This window comes from Daphnia pulex, chromosome 3 (genome assembly GCF_021134715.1).
Source record: "Daphnia pulex isolate KAP4 chromosome 3, ASM2113471v1".
NCBI classification, from domain to species: Eukaryota; Metazoa; Arthropoda; class Branchiopoda; order Diplostraca; family Daphniidae; genus Daphnia; species Daphnia pulex.
In genome coordinates this window covers 5,049,627-5,063,211 of record NC_060019.1, presented here as the reverse complement: position 1 = coordinate 5,063,211, position 13,585 = coordinate 5,049,627, and the positions used below count along the sequence as shown (strand labels likewise).

At 38.6% G+C, this 13,585-nt stretch overlaps 2 protein-coding genes across 5 annotated transcripts; one reads left to right on the top strand and one right to left on the bottom strand.

The window, feature by feature from the left end:
* The first annotated feature begins 2,117 nt into the window (after positions 1 to 2,117).
* LOC124191583 (mutS protein homolog 5-like) lies at positions 2,118 to 7,214 on the top strand. 4 transcript variants are annotated; one of them, XM_046584885.1, is made up of 18 exons: positions 2,118 to 2,700; positions 2,771 to 2,926; positions 2,996 to 3,064; positions 3,144 to 3,284; positions 3,340 to 3,493; positions 3,589 to 3,704; positions 3,766 to 3,997; positions 4,239 to 4,299; positions 4,362 to 4,500; positions 4,564 to 4,638; positions 4,703 to 4,895; positions 4,970 to 5,181; positions 5,240 to 5,285; positions 5,348 to 5,486; positions 5,548 to 5,776; positions 5,864 to 6,016; positions 6,092 to 6,454; positions 6,519 to 7,214. In XM_046584885.1, exons 1-18 carry the CDS (start codon positions 2,698 to 2,700, stop codon positions 6,705 to 6,707), a joined length of 2,670 nt encoding a protein of 889 aa, XP_046440841.1. In that variant the 5' UTR covers positions 2,118 to 2,697; the 3' UTR covers positions 6,708 to 7,214. The 4 variants fall into 4 exon arrangements, with proteins under 4 accessions (XP_046440841.1, XP_046440845.1, XP_046440844.1 ...); XM_046584889.1 differs by having other exon boundaries at positions 2,763 to 2,926; XM_046584888.1 differs by having other exon boundaries at positions 2,760 to 2,926.
* Positions 6,910 to 8,867, bottom strand: LOC124191584 (GTPase HRas). The gene is made up of 7 exons (XM_046584890.1): positions 8,496 to 8,867; positions 8,379 to 8,427; positions 8,288 to 8,316; positions 8,134 to 8,218; positions 7,923 to 8,065; positions 7,676 to 7,836; positions 6,910 to 7,521 (listed from the first exon to the last, which is right to left on the bottom strand). Exons 1-7 carry the CDS (start codon positions 8,524 to 8,526, stop codon positions 7,447 to 7,449), a joined length of 573 nt encoding a protein of 190 aa, XP_046440846.1. The 5' UTR covers positions 8,527 to 8,867; the 3' UTR covers positions 6,910 to 7,446.
* Between the last annotated feature and the right edge of the window lie 4,718 nt (positions 8,868 to 13,585).

Here is a 13,585-nt window from a genome sequence, read left to right as displayed (position 1 = left end):
TCGGCACGCCGGTACGGATCCAAGACCCGGATTCCAAGCTTTGGACTCATGTGGGCGTCATTGTGGCGGTCGGCCGCTACCGATCCTACCGAATCAAATTTGCTAGTGGCAGCGTCCTGTGGCGCAATCGGCGGTTCCTCCGCCCCTTGGTCCCGGCGGAAGAAGAGACGACGGCGACGATCGTCCGAATCAACCCATCGGCAGACGGCAGCGCGCCCACGGTAGCGGATGTCATCGTTCCCCCCTCATCAACCCAACAGCCTCCCATCGTTCCGGCGCCGGACGGCCCACGCCGTGGAACTCGCGTCCGGAAGCAGAGGGTCATCACATCTGTGTAATTTATTCCATGTCGTACAACCATTCCCGTTTGATCATTTGTGCTCGTTTAATATGCAAGTGTCCCCTATCCACCCCAAAGTGTCGCCGACATTCGCTTCCCATTGGATGCATTCATGGAATCATCATTCTATTTGTTTGTTCCGTTTGTTTGTACCGAGCGAGGGCTCGGGAGGAGTTGTGATGTATTGAATGCGATCACAGATGGCGCACGAAAGGCTTACGCCAGAGGGCCACGGAGTGAACGGCATTCGAGTCGAGAGTAGAGTTGAGGAAGGTCTTACCGTTCCCGTCTTGTGTATTTCATACGCCTTGTGGACTTAGAATACAGTGTCTAACGCAGACTTAACAACAATCATATCTTCCCCTCGAGCCACTAGGGGCGGCGGCGTCCGGCGCGCTGCCAGAAAAAAAATCGCAAAGAACTCAATGGCGGAATTTGAGAAAACCAGCGAAAACCAGTTAAATTACTTGAATGAACAAACGAACGATCCGCTTGCATTTTCTTTGGCTATGGAAGCGACGCTTACGGAATAACAGATATACTGAATAGTGAAGCACTTGGGCTGAACGACATATATTGTGTTAACAGAATAACTAGTATTACTAGCTTTACTACCTGGAGAGCATAGATGATACATACGTAGAGTAGGAGACGACACTGGACACAGTCTCTGTTTCTCGAGAGAATGAGAGGGATCAGATATTCCCCATCACCAGCCTATAGTTCCTGAGCGGAACTGCAGGCGCAGGCCGGACGGAACAAAAGCCGATGAATCGGAAGGGATTCTACCGGAGGCCGGAGGTGATGCTGCTCTTAGTTTGCTCTTAGTCATCGAGTAGCGTTCTACATGCAAAAGGGGGGGGGGGGGTAGGCTATCTGGCGAGTCCGTCGAACATCAGTGCGATGAATATCGTTGGGATGAAAATCGGATGAAAAAGTGGGTTTACAGTAAAGAGGGACTTGATACTAGGAAGGGCAATCGTCCTTTTAGGACTGGAGCCAATGGCAACTAATATGTAGGCTATATTAGTTGCCATATGCATATGCAATTGCCATATGTTATAGTATACGCAATACATAATCTGAAGTTCTATTTTTTATTCTGTACTGTCTCCTTTTATTGGATCCATTCGACTTGTGTAAGGAAAAACTTAATTTTTATAATCACAATACGGTGATACGGTCTCAAAATATTTTTCACATTTCTCTGTTTTGGTGTCGCGAAAATGAAGAATTGGAAATTTGACTTCAAAGAGTTGAAGAAAAATATTTAAAAATGATCGGATAAAATAACATAACATTAATATCATAAAATAACATAACATTTTAGGTCGTTTTAACATTAATTAACTTTCTTTCTGTGTTGGGCAGAGAAAAGAGAGATGGGTCAACACGATGCTAATATTCAAACAAAACGGACACTTTGTAAAGCAGTGTCACTAGCGGTTGGTGATATAAGTTCACAGTGCTTAACGTAAAACATTGCCATGCCAACCAAACATTTTTTGGCCTTGGGAAAATGCCAAACTTTTCCAAATATTTCTTGGCGTTTTTATATAAGAAGCTTTTTTTTGTAGCCTAAGGGACTAAAAAAAAACATTCCATCACCAACCGGCAGGTGGCGTTGGAAAAATCAAATACACGAGGACATTTTTTTTTCCATGAGTTTCCAGTCTCTTTTTTCTCTGGTATGGTACATGCTTAAACGACCCCTTTTGGCGATTTTGTAAAGTAGAAAATGGTAGAAATGGTAGAATCCGCTTAGTCGCTTAGTTGGCAGGTGGTACCAGAATACATGGTTCAGAATTCATACATTCGTACATAACATGGTACCATTCATATATGGCGTAACGAAGGGTCAGAAACATCGCTGATGATCCGCCTCAAATCCGCCATTTAATTTCCGTCATTCCGCTTCCGCCATTTAGAAAAACTCGAACCCGATATAAAGAGCTAGTGGGGAAATCCGAAGTTCGCAACCCCTGAGGCCTGAGCCCTGAACCTGTTATTTCCTTCAAATTTTCGAATTACAATTAACTAACAATTTAATGCCAATTGCCATCTCGAGTTTGCCACGCGTAGCTCAGGCTCTCTTGCATTGCATTCGTCTACTCCTGTCGTACTTAATGTTCTAAAGTTCATGCCATTTTTTTTTAAATCTGTCCGACAATCGCCTCTGTTTGCGGTGAACTACTGAACTGTGTGACCCTTGTGTGTCGTCTGTCTAGTTCTACTTCTAAGTGGTGTGAGCACAGACTAAGAGGGTCTGTTGTGTGAGTGAAGCACTGAGACCTTTGGGAACGATTGCACGTGTTCAAAGATACAAGAAGAAACAGCAGTTTTTTTAAGAAGTTCATATGGTACTTGTTTTAATCTAACCGTTTGCCATATGTGTTTGTGAACCCAAATCTTTATGTAGTAGGTTGTTAGTTGAAAGTGAGAAAATTTTGCAAAATGAATACTCCACTCACACCAGTCTTCCACATGAATCATCAAGGTTTGTCTACTGACCAATCATCACAACCATCAGTTGCATCTTGCAACACAGAAATAGGTGATCTTACTGAATCTGCTCAGCCAAAACAGGTTTGATGAATTTATGTTATTTTTTAATACAATAATTGTATTTATTTTGTACCTATTTCTAAAATTTAGCTGATTCTTTCTGTTGCTTGGTGGGGTGGAAAATTAGGAGCTGCCTATTATGACATTGTTTCCCATGAGGAAAGTTCTTTTACTTACAACAAGTCAAAAAATTACATAGGCAGATGACTGTATATTATTTTTATTTACAATTATACAGCTCCATGTTATTCCTGATATAGTTGAAAATGTCTCTGATACATCTGTATTTCGTGGCCTGTTTTTTCAACTTGAACCACAAACTCTGATTGTCAAGCAAAATTTGGATGAAAAACGAATGGCCAACATTTATCAATCATTGGTAAGAATATTATCACCTACCATAACATGAAAGATTTAATACAATGATTATCCAGCAGAAAAATGTGGAAGTTGAAGGTGATGTAAGCCTGTCCAATGGAACCCAATTTGATGCTGTTAAAACAGTTGCCTCTATTAAGTTCAGTGTAAATGAAAGAGCTTCTTGTCATCTCTATATTGTTCCCAGCTCCTACTTCAATGCTGAAGCTGGTATGTTGAAGTCCATTGACTATGAATTATTTTTATATTTTTCTAAAAATATTACAGTGTGTATAATAAGATTTATTTAACTTGCTTTCTCGCAGCTACGCGTCGATTGCGGGCGCTACGGCTAGGTATCGCGCCAGACGACATGACAGAGATGGAGCGTTGGATTCACCTGAAAAGTCTGTTCCCTTTCGACTATCCGGCAATGTTACAGGTAAAATAATAATGCGATAATTTTTTTTTTCGAATGAGATACTAAAGTAAGAGTTTGAAAGGCTACTGGCGCTTTGTTGAAGATGTTGGAACAATGGCGAAGAGGTCAAGATGTTGACCGCCTGAACGAGATGAATCTAGACGACAAAAGTATGAAGATTTTTTCTATTCGTACGTGCCGTGTCGATGACCTGTTATGGATGGACCAGTCTGCTTTCCTTAGTTTAAAAATCTTTTCCCAAGAATCTCATCCATCGGCATTCAAGAAAGGGCACTCTCAAAGTGCAAAAGAAGGTTTGGTTTTTGTGCTTATCTGGTTATTAAGTCGTATTCGGTTACTTGTCATAAATGGTGTATAAAGCTGACTTACACAATCCTAGAAATTTATTCGTTAACCTGAAACGCACCACTACCCTGATCTCCATGTGTTAGTGCATACAAATCAGCTACATTGTTCCGTAGCAAAATATAAAACTCAAAATAATTCAGAAATTTATTTTACCAGCTCTTAAATAACTGGCGATTTAAATTACAGGGCTTAGTCTTTTCGGGGTTGCATCGAAATGCTATTCCACACCTGGATCAATGTGCCTCAAGTAACGATTTAAACACTTCGGTATTTTATAACAATATATTAACCCCTTAATTTTCCATTTAGGGAATTGTTCAAGCGTCCTACATGTAACGTCGAAACCCTAAATGAGCGCTATACTGTTATTCGATATTGCATGGATGCATCTAACGTTGAAGTCGTCCGTAGTTTTATTGGCATCTTGAAGAACATCACTGATATTAAGGTTCGTGGCGGGAAAAATGTAGTAATAACTTCAAGACGGAAAAACTCCAGACTTTTTGTATAGGTATCACTTTCAAACATCGCAACTATGCGAGGAACATTCAACGATTGGAAAAAACTTCAAATGACCGCTAAAAACGTAACGTTCACTTAAATTAAATATATTTAAGTTCTAAAATTTTTATTTTTATTCCATTTTGAAGTTGATAGCATTGTCGGATAAATGCAAAATTCTTCCCCAACATATTCGCCTTTTTTACAATTTAGCTGAAAGCGAAAGATCGAGTAAGTGGTATCACGTGGTTAACGTCATTCATCGATTAATTAATTTCCAAGAATCGAAACGTGCCGGACGATGTGTTGTTAACTCTGGAGTGGATGAAGACCTTGATCGGCGTAACCTTTTTTAAATAACAATCAAGTAATCTCATAAGTTGAATAATTGTTATATTTTTCCCCAATTTAATTAGTGAAACGGGAACACAGCAATATGCAACGCATTTACACTGAAACCGTTAATCTCGAAATGGAAAACCTACCGCCTTTTATTGAACAAGGCGTTATTGAATTTTTCCCACATGTAGGACATTGTTTGTGCCTTCGTTCGTGGCTCCAAAAAGATCCAAATAGAAATTTGACGACGGCTGAAAATGATGTTAACATACCAGGACTTGAACTGAAAGTAAGATGTGTTGCTTATTTGAATTGAGAGGTTTCTTTAAAGTAACTGTTTTATTTAGTTCTTTACAAAGGAGAACGTTTATTTCAAAAGCCGACGTTGTTATGGTGAGGTATTCTATATGGTGCGCCTATTTGTATAATGGTTACTTTTAATCAACAATTAATAGAACTCGACGAAACGTTTGGAGATTTTGCTGCGACAATTGTTGCGCATGAAATGTCCGTGATGCTGTCAGGCTCCAAAGTTGTTGTTGAACATTACGGTGCACTGACTGAAGGAATCGAATTGGCGGCATACCTAGACGCGTATTGTTGTATACAAATTCATGCAAATCTGTTATATTAATTGTATACTGCATTTATTCAGGCTTCTTAGCTTATCAGTTCTGAGCTCCGAATTCGAAATGGTTCAGCCAGAACTAGTTGAAAATGTTAATCCTTGTGTTCATATTGAGAATGGACGACATATTTTGCTACAACTCGTAGCCGAACGCTTCAATCCTAATTCAACATACCTTGGAGGATGTGACGAAGGAGCCAAACGTATCAATATTATTTCAGGCCCTAATTCAAGTGGCAAATCAATATTTTTGAAGGTAGTTTGAAATTTAAATTCACTAGTTTAATTCTTATTTTTGTTTTATTTATTCATTATTTTTTTAAATAAAATAATTTTGTATTAGCAAACTGCCCTGATTGTTTATTTGGCCCAAATTGGATGTTTTGTGCCAGCTCAACGTGCACTAATAACACCGCTGAAACATATCTTTGTTGTTAGCCATTCTCCTGAAACTGTAGTGACATCTTTATCGCATTTTGGTGTCGAACTCTCAATGGTAGGTAGACTAACAAATTAATTTTTTTATATAATGTTTTTTAATCGCACATTTAAAAAAAATATATTTTTACAGATGTCAATGGCATCAAGAATGGCGACGAGTCATTCTCTTGTCATATTAGACGAATTTGGAATCGGATCTTCTCATGTAGATGGTTCTGCAATGTTCATTTCGTGCATGGAACACTGGATGAAACAAAATGATAAAAGCCCTCTTCTGCTTGTCGCTACGCACTTACACAATGCCGTGGAGTATTTGTCCCGGCATACATGGGTTCTCCAAAATACTCGGTTCTTGTCCATGGGTTATTTTCTTGATGAAGAGCAACTCGTTTTCCTGTATCAGCTTATTGAAGATATGTGCACAAATAGTTTTCCTTTAAGTGTCGCGTATGCTTCCGGATTGCCTAATTTTGTCATAAAGCGAGCTCAAGAGGTTAGTTATGTTTTTTTAACAAGAAAATATGACCATTTTTATGTTTTTTCGTGAATATTTCTAGATGCTGAAAGCAGTTGACAGTGTTGGTAATATGACACCCAATAACCTAATATGGAATGATGCAAAATGCTCAACTTTACGCAGAATTTCAGAGTCTTTCTTCGCAACTGATCCTTGGAATGTTGACGATTTAAAGCAGTTTACAAGACGAAATATTCTTGGATGTTGGAGTTCCGTTCCGAATAACTAACAATTATTTTGTCATAAAATCTATAAGTGATTGCGTTACCAATTTTCATTTTTGAAGTGATACATGTGTAAACTGTAAACTATATGTTACCAAGAACAAGAACAAATTTCATCCTCAAAATGAACTAAAAATTCCATTAATGCTGCAAGAATTATTTAATATTAACTACTAAGCCAGAAACGATACACACCACTTTCAAATCTCAGCTTGACGATCATGAATGTGTATTCGCTATTACATGTCTATCGCAAGACCATTTAAAAATAATGTTCGAAAATGAAGTTTTCTGAAAACGTCCAAATTCAAGTCCGTGATATGCTTTCAATTGCAGTCCACGGCAAATAGGGCAGTAAGAATTGCTACATCATTAAGAAACCGTGATTGATAAAACTTGTGAACGTACCAAAATATTACAAACAGGTAAAACGACACAAGCCACACTTACGCACATACTACGCTGAAAGAATTGACAAATACATCTTATATTCGCGGTCTAATTACCATTACCCTTGTGAACAAAAAAATACATCCCCTCCCAAGCCATTCAATCAAAAGGCCTGTTCAGTACCATCTGCTTAGCTACGAGTAGAAAATTTTACTTGTAGAATATTTTCAAACATCCAATCCAATTGCATTCGGCCATAGAATATGGCGTATAGCTCGACAATCAGAAAACACAACTAGAAGTTGCGTGTAAATAAGTTTTTGAACCATGGTACTTTCCTAATCACACCGACGATTACAGAATATGACATTTCAAAGGACGGAGCTTGCCGCCTGGCTTTTTCTGTTTGTCTCGGCCTCGGCGTTCCTTCTAAAAACAAAAAAAAAAACAAAAAATAAAAAAAAAACACCACAACAATTATTATTCCATACATACTTCACTTGTTTTTAATCAAATGAACATGTTTTAAACATTATTCACAAATAATAATACTATTTAATAATAGTAGAAAGTAAAAACTTACATCTTTGCGTATCTCTCTTACTAAAGTGTAGAATGCATCATCTACACCCATGCGAGTCTTGGCAGATGTCTCAACAAAAGGTATTCCATAATTTTTTGCAGCTTCCCTTGCTGAGGCCATATCAACAGCACGAGTGGGTAAGTCACACTTGTTGCCAACCACTATTGACAATTAAAAAAACAAAAAAATAAAAAATAAATTGTGCCCACAGGTAATTCTGTTAAAATAAAAAAAAATGTGTACTTACAAACCATGGGAACTTCTTCAGCATCTTTCACTCTCTTGATTTGTTCCCTGTATGCACTGATGTCTTCAAATGACTTGGCATTATTAACAGCAAATACAAGCAAAAAGCCTTCTCCTGTTCTCATATACTGATCTCTCATGGCACTGCAAGACAAACATTACCAAATACTTAAATGATGTGTACATATTTTTTGGAATTGAAAATAGAATACCTGTATTCTTCTTGCCCAGCGGTATCAAGAATGTCCAATAAGCAGGTCTCTCCATCAATGACAACTTGTTTACGATATGAATCTTCTACAATTATAAAGATTAAAATAGCAGTTAATAAAATCCATTTATTGTGATACTCCAATATGAATTTACCTATTGTAGGATCATATTCATCAACAAAACTATTTTCAAAAATAGATAAATTAATTATTTCATGACTATTTTAAAACAATTAAAAACTTACTGGTTTTGGATGAGCTGAATAGTCAAAGCACTTTTGCCTACACCTCCAGCTAAAATAGATTTGGAATCAAGTTAATTTAAATATTTGAAAATATGATCTCTATTATTAAAGTATTACCACCAACGACGACAAGTTTGTACTCGGTCATATTTGTAAGAGATGAGCTCTGGCGAGCAAGAGAAGTCAAAATAAAAACAGTAGGCTAATGAGGTTGAAGGGAGTTGCCTACAACCACAGAAATATCTTGCTCTTGATTGTTCCGACACTGGTGATCACATTGATCATCCACATGAGCAGGCACACTGTAAACCAGATATTATTCACTTTTTCACGAATAACTGAGTAAGACAAAAGAAAACAAAAGAAATATTAAATCGGCGTCTTTGGGAGAAGAATAAAGGAAGCAAAATGAGTACGATAGGTTTAGCATTGGCATTGGGAACCATCTGCAACTGTGGTTCATGTATTCAAGCGAAGGCCGCAGAACAGGAAATGAAAATCATCCTTCGAAACGCTATTTGTAATACAACGCCATCTATAGGACAAAAGAAAAGTTTATATTTCCCTCTTGGTCACGGAGGTCACCAAGGGGGTCTGGGCACCACATAATTCCCTATTCCTACTCTGATTTTTACGCCAATAACTTCGAAACTATGGATCATGCGATTGGGACAGTTATTTGTGTGACGTGAAACTACTAATTGAAAAACAAAAATTAGAATTTTTAATTCGCGAGAACACGACGAACGAACGCGTTTTCCGGAAAAATGGGCGGAGCTACACACTCCCACACCCCACATTACAGGGTTCGCGGACTTTCACTGCTGACACCCAGCGAGCGCTGCGCCCCAAGCGGTCGGTTACATCAACAAAACGGCTATCTATTTCACTTCGAAAAAATGTCGCGTGTAGATGACGCTGTCTACAATGTTCCTGAGTTTCGCCGCGAAACGAAAAATATACGTTCACTTAAGACTCTGTTGTTCACATAGTTGGCACTCTTTTCTCTAGTGATATCTCCAGATATGAGTCCTCTCAGGCTCTCACTGTTAGTTTCAATACACGGGAACACGGCGCACGAACACTTTTTATAAAAAAAAGGGTGGAACTATACAGGGAGTGTTCACAAACTACATCAGGCTTCAAGGGGGGGGAGTTATTAACAAAAATTTCCCGTAGGGATTCTGTACAGGTTGTTTGGTATCGGTTGTACACACGGAGGGTTAGTTCGAAATTAATTAAACCAATACGTAGATGGCTTTTTTTTAAATAGTGGCTTTTTTATTTCGAATTTCACCAATAGATGGCGCTTTGGAATTTTGAACTGCGCGCGTAGAAAGTGGCATCGAGGCTCTAGCGACCAAAAGTAATAGTAAACTGGCATCTATCCCGGCCTATCGTCTCCGCCACACCTCGCACCCCTCATATTTGACATAACTTTTGAATGTTTTGATATGTTTTTATTGATTTAAATATTTTTTAATTTTAATTAGTATACTATTTCAAGTAAATATATCTCAAATTTCTCAGTAACTTAAACGAAAAACGAAGCGTAAGAGGGGGGCTGGAATTTGCGTGTGCCGGGGTGGGTGGTTTGTTCTAACTGGCTTATAGATTTATCTGTAACTATAACTTATTATTTTTAATTTAATATTGCTAATGCTAAGAATACATTTTGCTGTAACTGAAGCTAAAAAGAAAGTGCGACGTGGTCGAACCCCTTATGATTGACAGATAACTTTTGAATGTTTCTATAGGCTATTTCTATATGTTTTAATTTTAATTATCATACTATTTCAAGTAAAGGTATCACAGTAAATTACACGAAAAACGAAGCGACAAGGGGGGGGAGTGGCTGGCGTCCCAGCGATTCACCATACTGTATCATATTCATATATTTTAATTTAACTTTATCTTTTTATTCTTTATATTTTTATATTTTACTTCATATTTCCTACGGGAAACTTGCACACCGGAACGGGGAGCCAGCATGTGACTTTGTGTGACATGAGGGGAGGGGGGTGGCTGAAATAGTACGTCATTTTACCATCGTCACTGCCCTCTAGCGAGCTTTTTATACAACGGAGAATTTTTTTTTACAAAAAACAAGCTTAGACACGTTATTTCTTCATAAAAAAAAAGAGGGGGGTGGTCAAGCATTTTTTGACGTATTATAGGAGGGAGTTTATAGAGTGGCTCGAGGTTGCCATCTTGGTTAGTTTTTACCCCCGGTATGGTGCAACCTGAAACAAAAAGCATTTACATCGTCCATAAGAAAGCGTACGAATGGAAAAACAAAGGGAGAGTAAAAAAGAGGGGCCGACCCCTTTTTTCCCCACTCTATTCATCCCTTCCTTGACTGTCCTTCATTTCGTACCCTTTTTTTTATGGACAACGTCACTCCCCCCTGAGAACTGGCATTGTGGCCTCAGGGCTCAGTCCAACTCAGTGGTCTCAGGTCCGATTCCTGAATTCTGGCCACTTTTAGAAAGCTTGTTATAGTCTCCGCCTAGGCCCTAGTGTACCCCACCCCGTCAATACCTCGTACCGTCAATACCCCGTACCCCCGCTACCCCCCCCCCGTCAATACCTATAGACCGACACTTGAGCCCCTTGCGGCTCATTTCGACCCTACTTCTCTCCGGCCGTGGGCCAGTCAGTCTCGTCGCTACGTCTCGCCTGTTCAGTGTTCTGTTCACCTCTCGAAGTTCAATACCGCTGGTTTACTCGGACCTATATCTATTCCTTGATCTCCGTGCGATCATCACATGCGATATCATAAGTTATTACAAAGATATTACAAACATAAGTTTTACAAGGATGAAATCCATGAACAATAACAGCCAATTTTTTCCTCGATCCTTTTACTTGTCCCTCAAATGTGTACCATGTGCAGTTTACTCCTATCACATAATTTTTTTTCTCACTTGAGCTTTGCCTTTCGTAAATTGACTTTTGTTTACTATCCGCAAATGAATTGAACTGAAGAACGCGTCCTAGAAGAAATAAATATTCCCGTTGGGGACCAGGAACAGTTTTAAAAATACACCAATCTCCGATTATCACAATCGGTCGTTTTCAACTGATTTCACTACCAGTTTTCGAGAGTCATGAAATGACATCAATTGACGGACTCGCAAAATATGGTCAATGCTCATCTTCCTTGTTTGCTCCTTTAAAAACCAACAAAGAGTTCTCTTTTGAACAAGGCACATGTTCCCTTCATCATCTACTAACTGTACGAAGGCAAATAAATTTTTAGATGGATCTTTAAAATGGTTAGTGAAATCCTTAAGATTAGCTTGTTGAAGGGACTTAAGCATCTCAAGATCACAGGGGTCTTGGTCAGATGTAGTTTCTTCAAAAGAATGGTCGAGGTCCTCATGTTCTGAAGACTCACACTGTTGGCTACCAAATAACCATACCAACAGATGTTCCGGAGTATTTTCGATACGACATTTTCTCATGTAGAGCAGAAGAGAGTGAGCATTTATCTCAATGCACAAATAAGCGTTGGAGGAGATAAAATTTTTCTGTAGAGTGTACGCATTATCACACGTCATCCACCGGCGCCAATAGCGTAAACAGAACACAACTGTCCAATTGCGGCGAATACGTTCAATAGGAGACTTGTCCAAGAAACTCGATCTAACAAGATCCATCATTTCAAGGTAGAAAGAAGTACCAGCGGCATCTCCCTGTAATTAAAATAAAAAACCAAGTTAAATATTACCGCATACCATATTGCATGATTTAAAATATCTAATCCATCTTTGTCTTATATATTACCTTAAAAACCTCCGCCAAAAGCTCACGTACTTTACGTTTGCAACTGCGTTCAGCAGAGTCGTATTTCATCTTGTCCAAGACAAATCAACTAAAAAAGAAATAAGAAGAAATGATTTCATTACAACACAATGATGAAGAGATCAACGACCAAAAAAGAGATAAATTTATCATGCTTCGAATTAAGGCTTCCGGAAAAAAAATTATCGAAAATGGTGAATCCTGAAAATAAAAAAACCTTTCCGGATTAATGTTTTTTTTCGACTTCTGTTCAATGAGAATGTGCAGGTCATTTGGGGTTGCTACGTAATCGCCAAGAGCGATGATGTCAGTCTTGAAAAATTTGTTTCGGAGTTTAGTAAAAATATGGGGCACATCTTGGAAATCGAAATCAGACATCCGAATAAGGCAGGCAAATACTTTACATTTTGCAAAGAAACGGTAGTCATCGGTGTCTTTGGTAAAGTCTGAAAGCTGCACCCCAAGTCCCGAGTTTTGCAACATAAATATCATTTCTCTGGTGTCACCGTCAGATCCACTTGCATTCATTTCAATTCCTACACTCTTCAAACGTTCTTTGATGTAGTAGTGTCTGTTCTTTACATCAAGCGCCGTCATTTTATTATCACTTGCGAAGGTACCAATCCGCACAGGCGGAGAAAAATCTGCCATTGACTGTGCCATTATGGCAAAAATGACTTTAGCTGGGTTGTAAAGTTTGAAGTAGTTCGTGATATTGCTTACATAATTCACCACGCCACTTTTAGGATCCGGTAAACCTGTTTTCCCGAGTGGTAGGCTACCACCAAGGATTGCATTATACCTCAAGTGAAACTCTCTTTTGGGAATGATAGACGTGGCGTCCTCTGATATCGATACTTTCATTGGGTATTGGTTGGTTCTAATCAATTCAAGCAACACATCCAAGTGTATGACGCATAAAACATTGAAAAGTTCAAAGAATACTGTAACATTGAACATTTTGACATGCATTTTGAATTATCCATTACTTTTACCAAGACTTTTACTCACCTGGCATACGAAAAGCGATATACTTTTCTTATTCTGCTCTAACGGTGGTGGGAGAGGCAAATATTCCAGGTAAGTTGTCGTGTAGTATTTCGTAAGTATGCCGCCCGCCAAGAATCTTGATATTTAAGGAAAAATCAGAAATAACTTGATCCTTGTATCGACGTCCTCTTTTCTTTTTTCCTGATTGTTGAATGGCTTGGCTCATCATTCGTTTTAGAAAAGATATTGGATTCATATCATCATTTTCATTTGTCTCTCGAAAAGAAAAGATTTCGGATTGTTTCTTGGATTTCTCAACCATCTCCTTCAGCCTCTGCGATAAAAGGTTATTCTTCTTAGAAAGAAGGGCAATCTCATCAATAACCTTGAATAAGTTATTAGGGATGTAT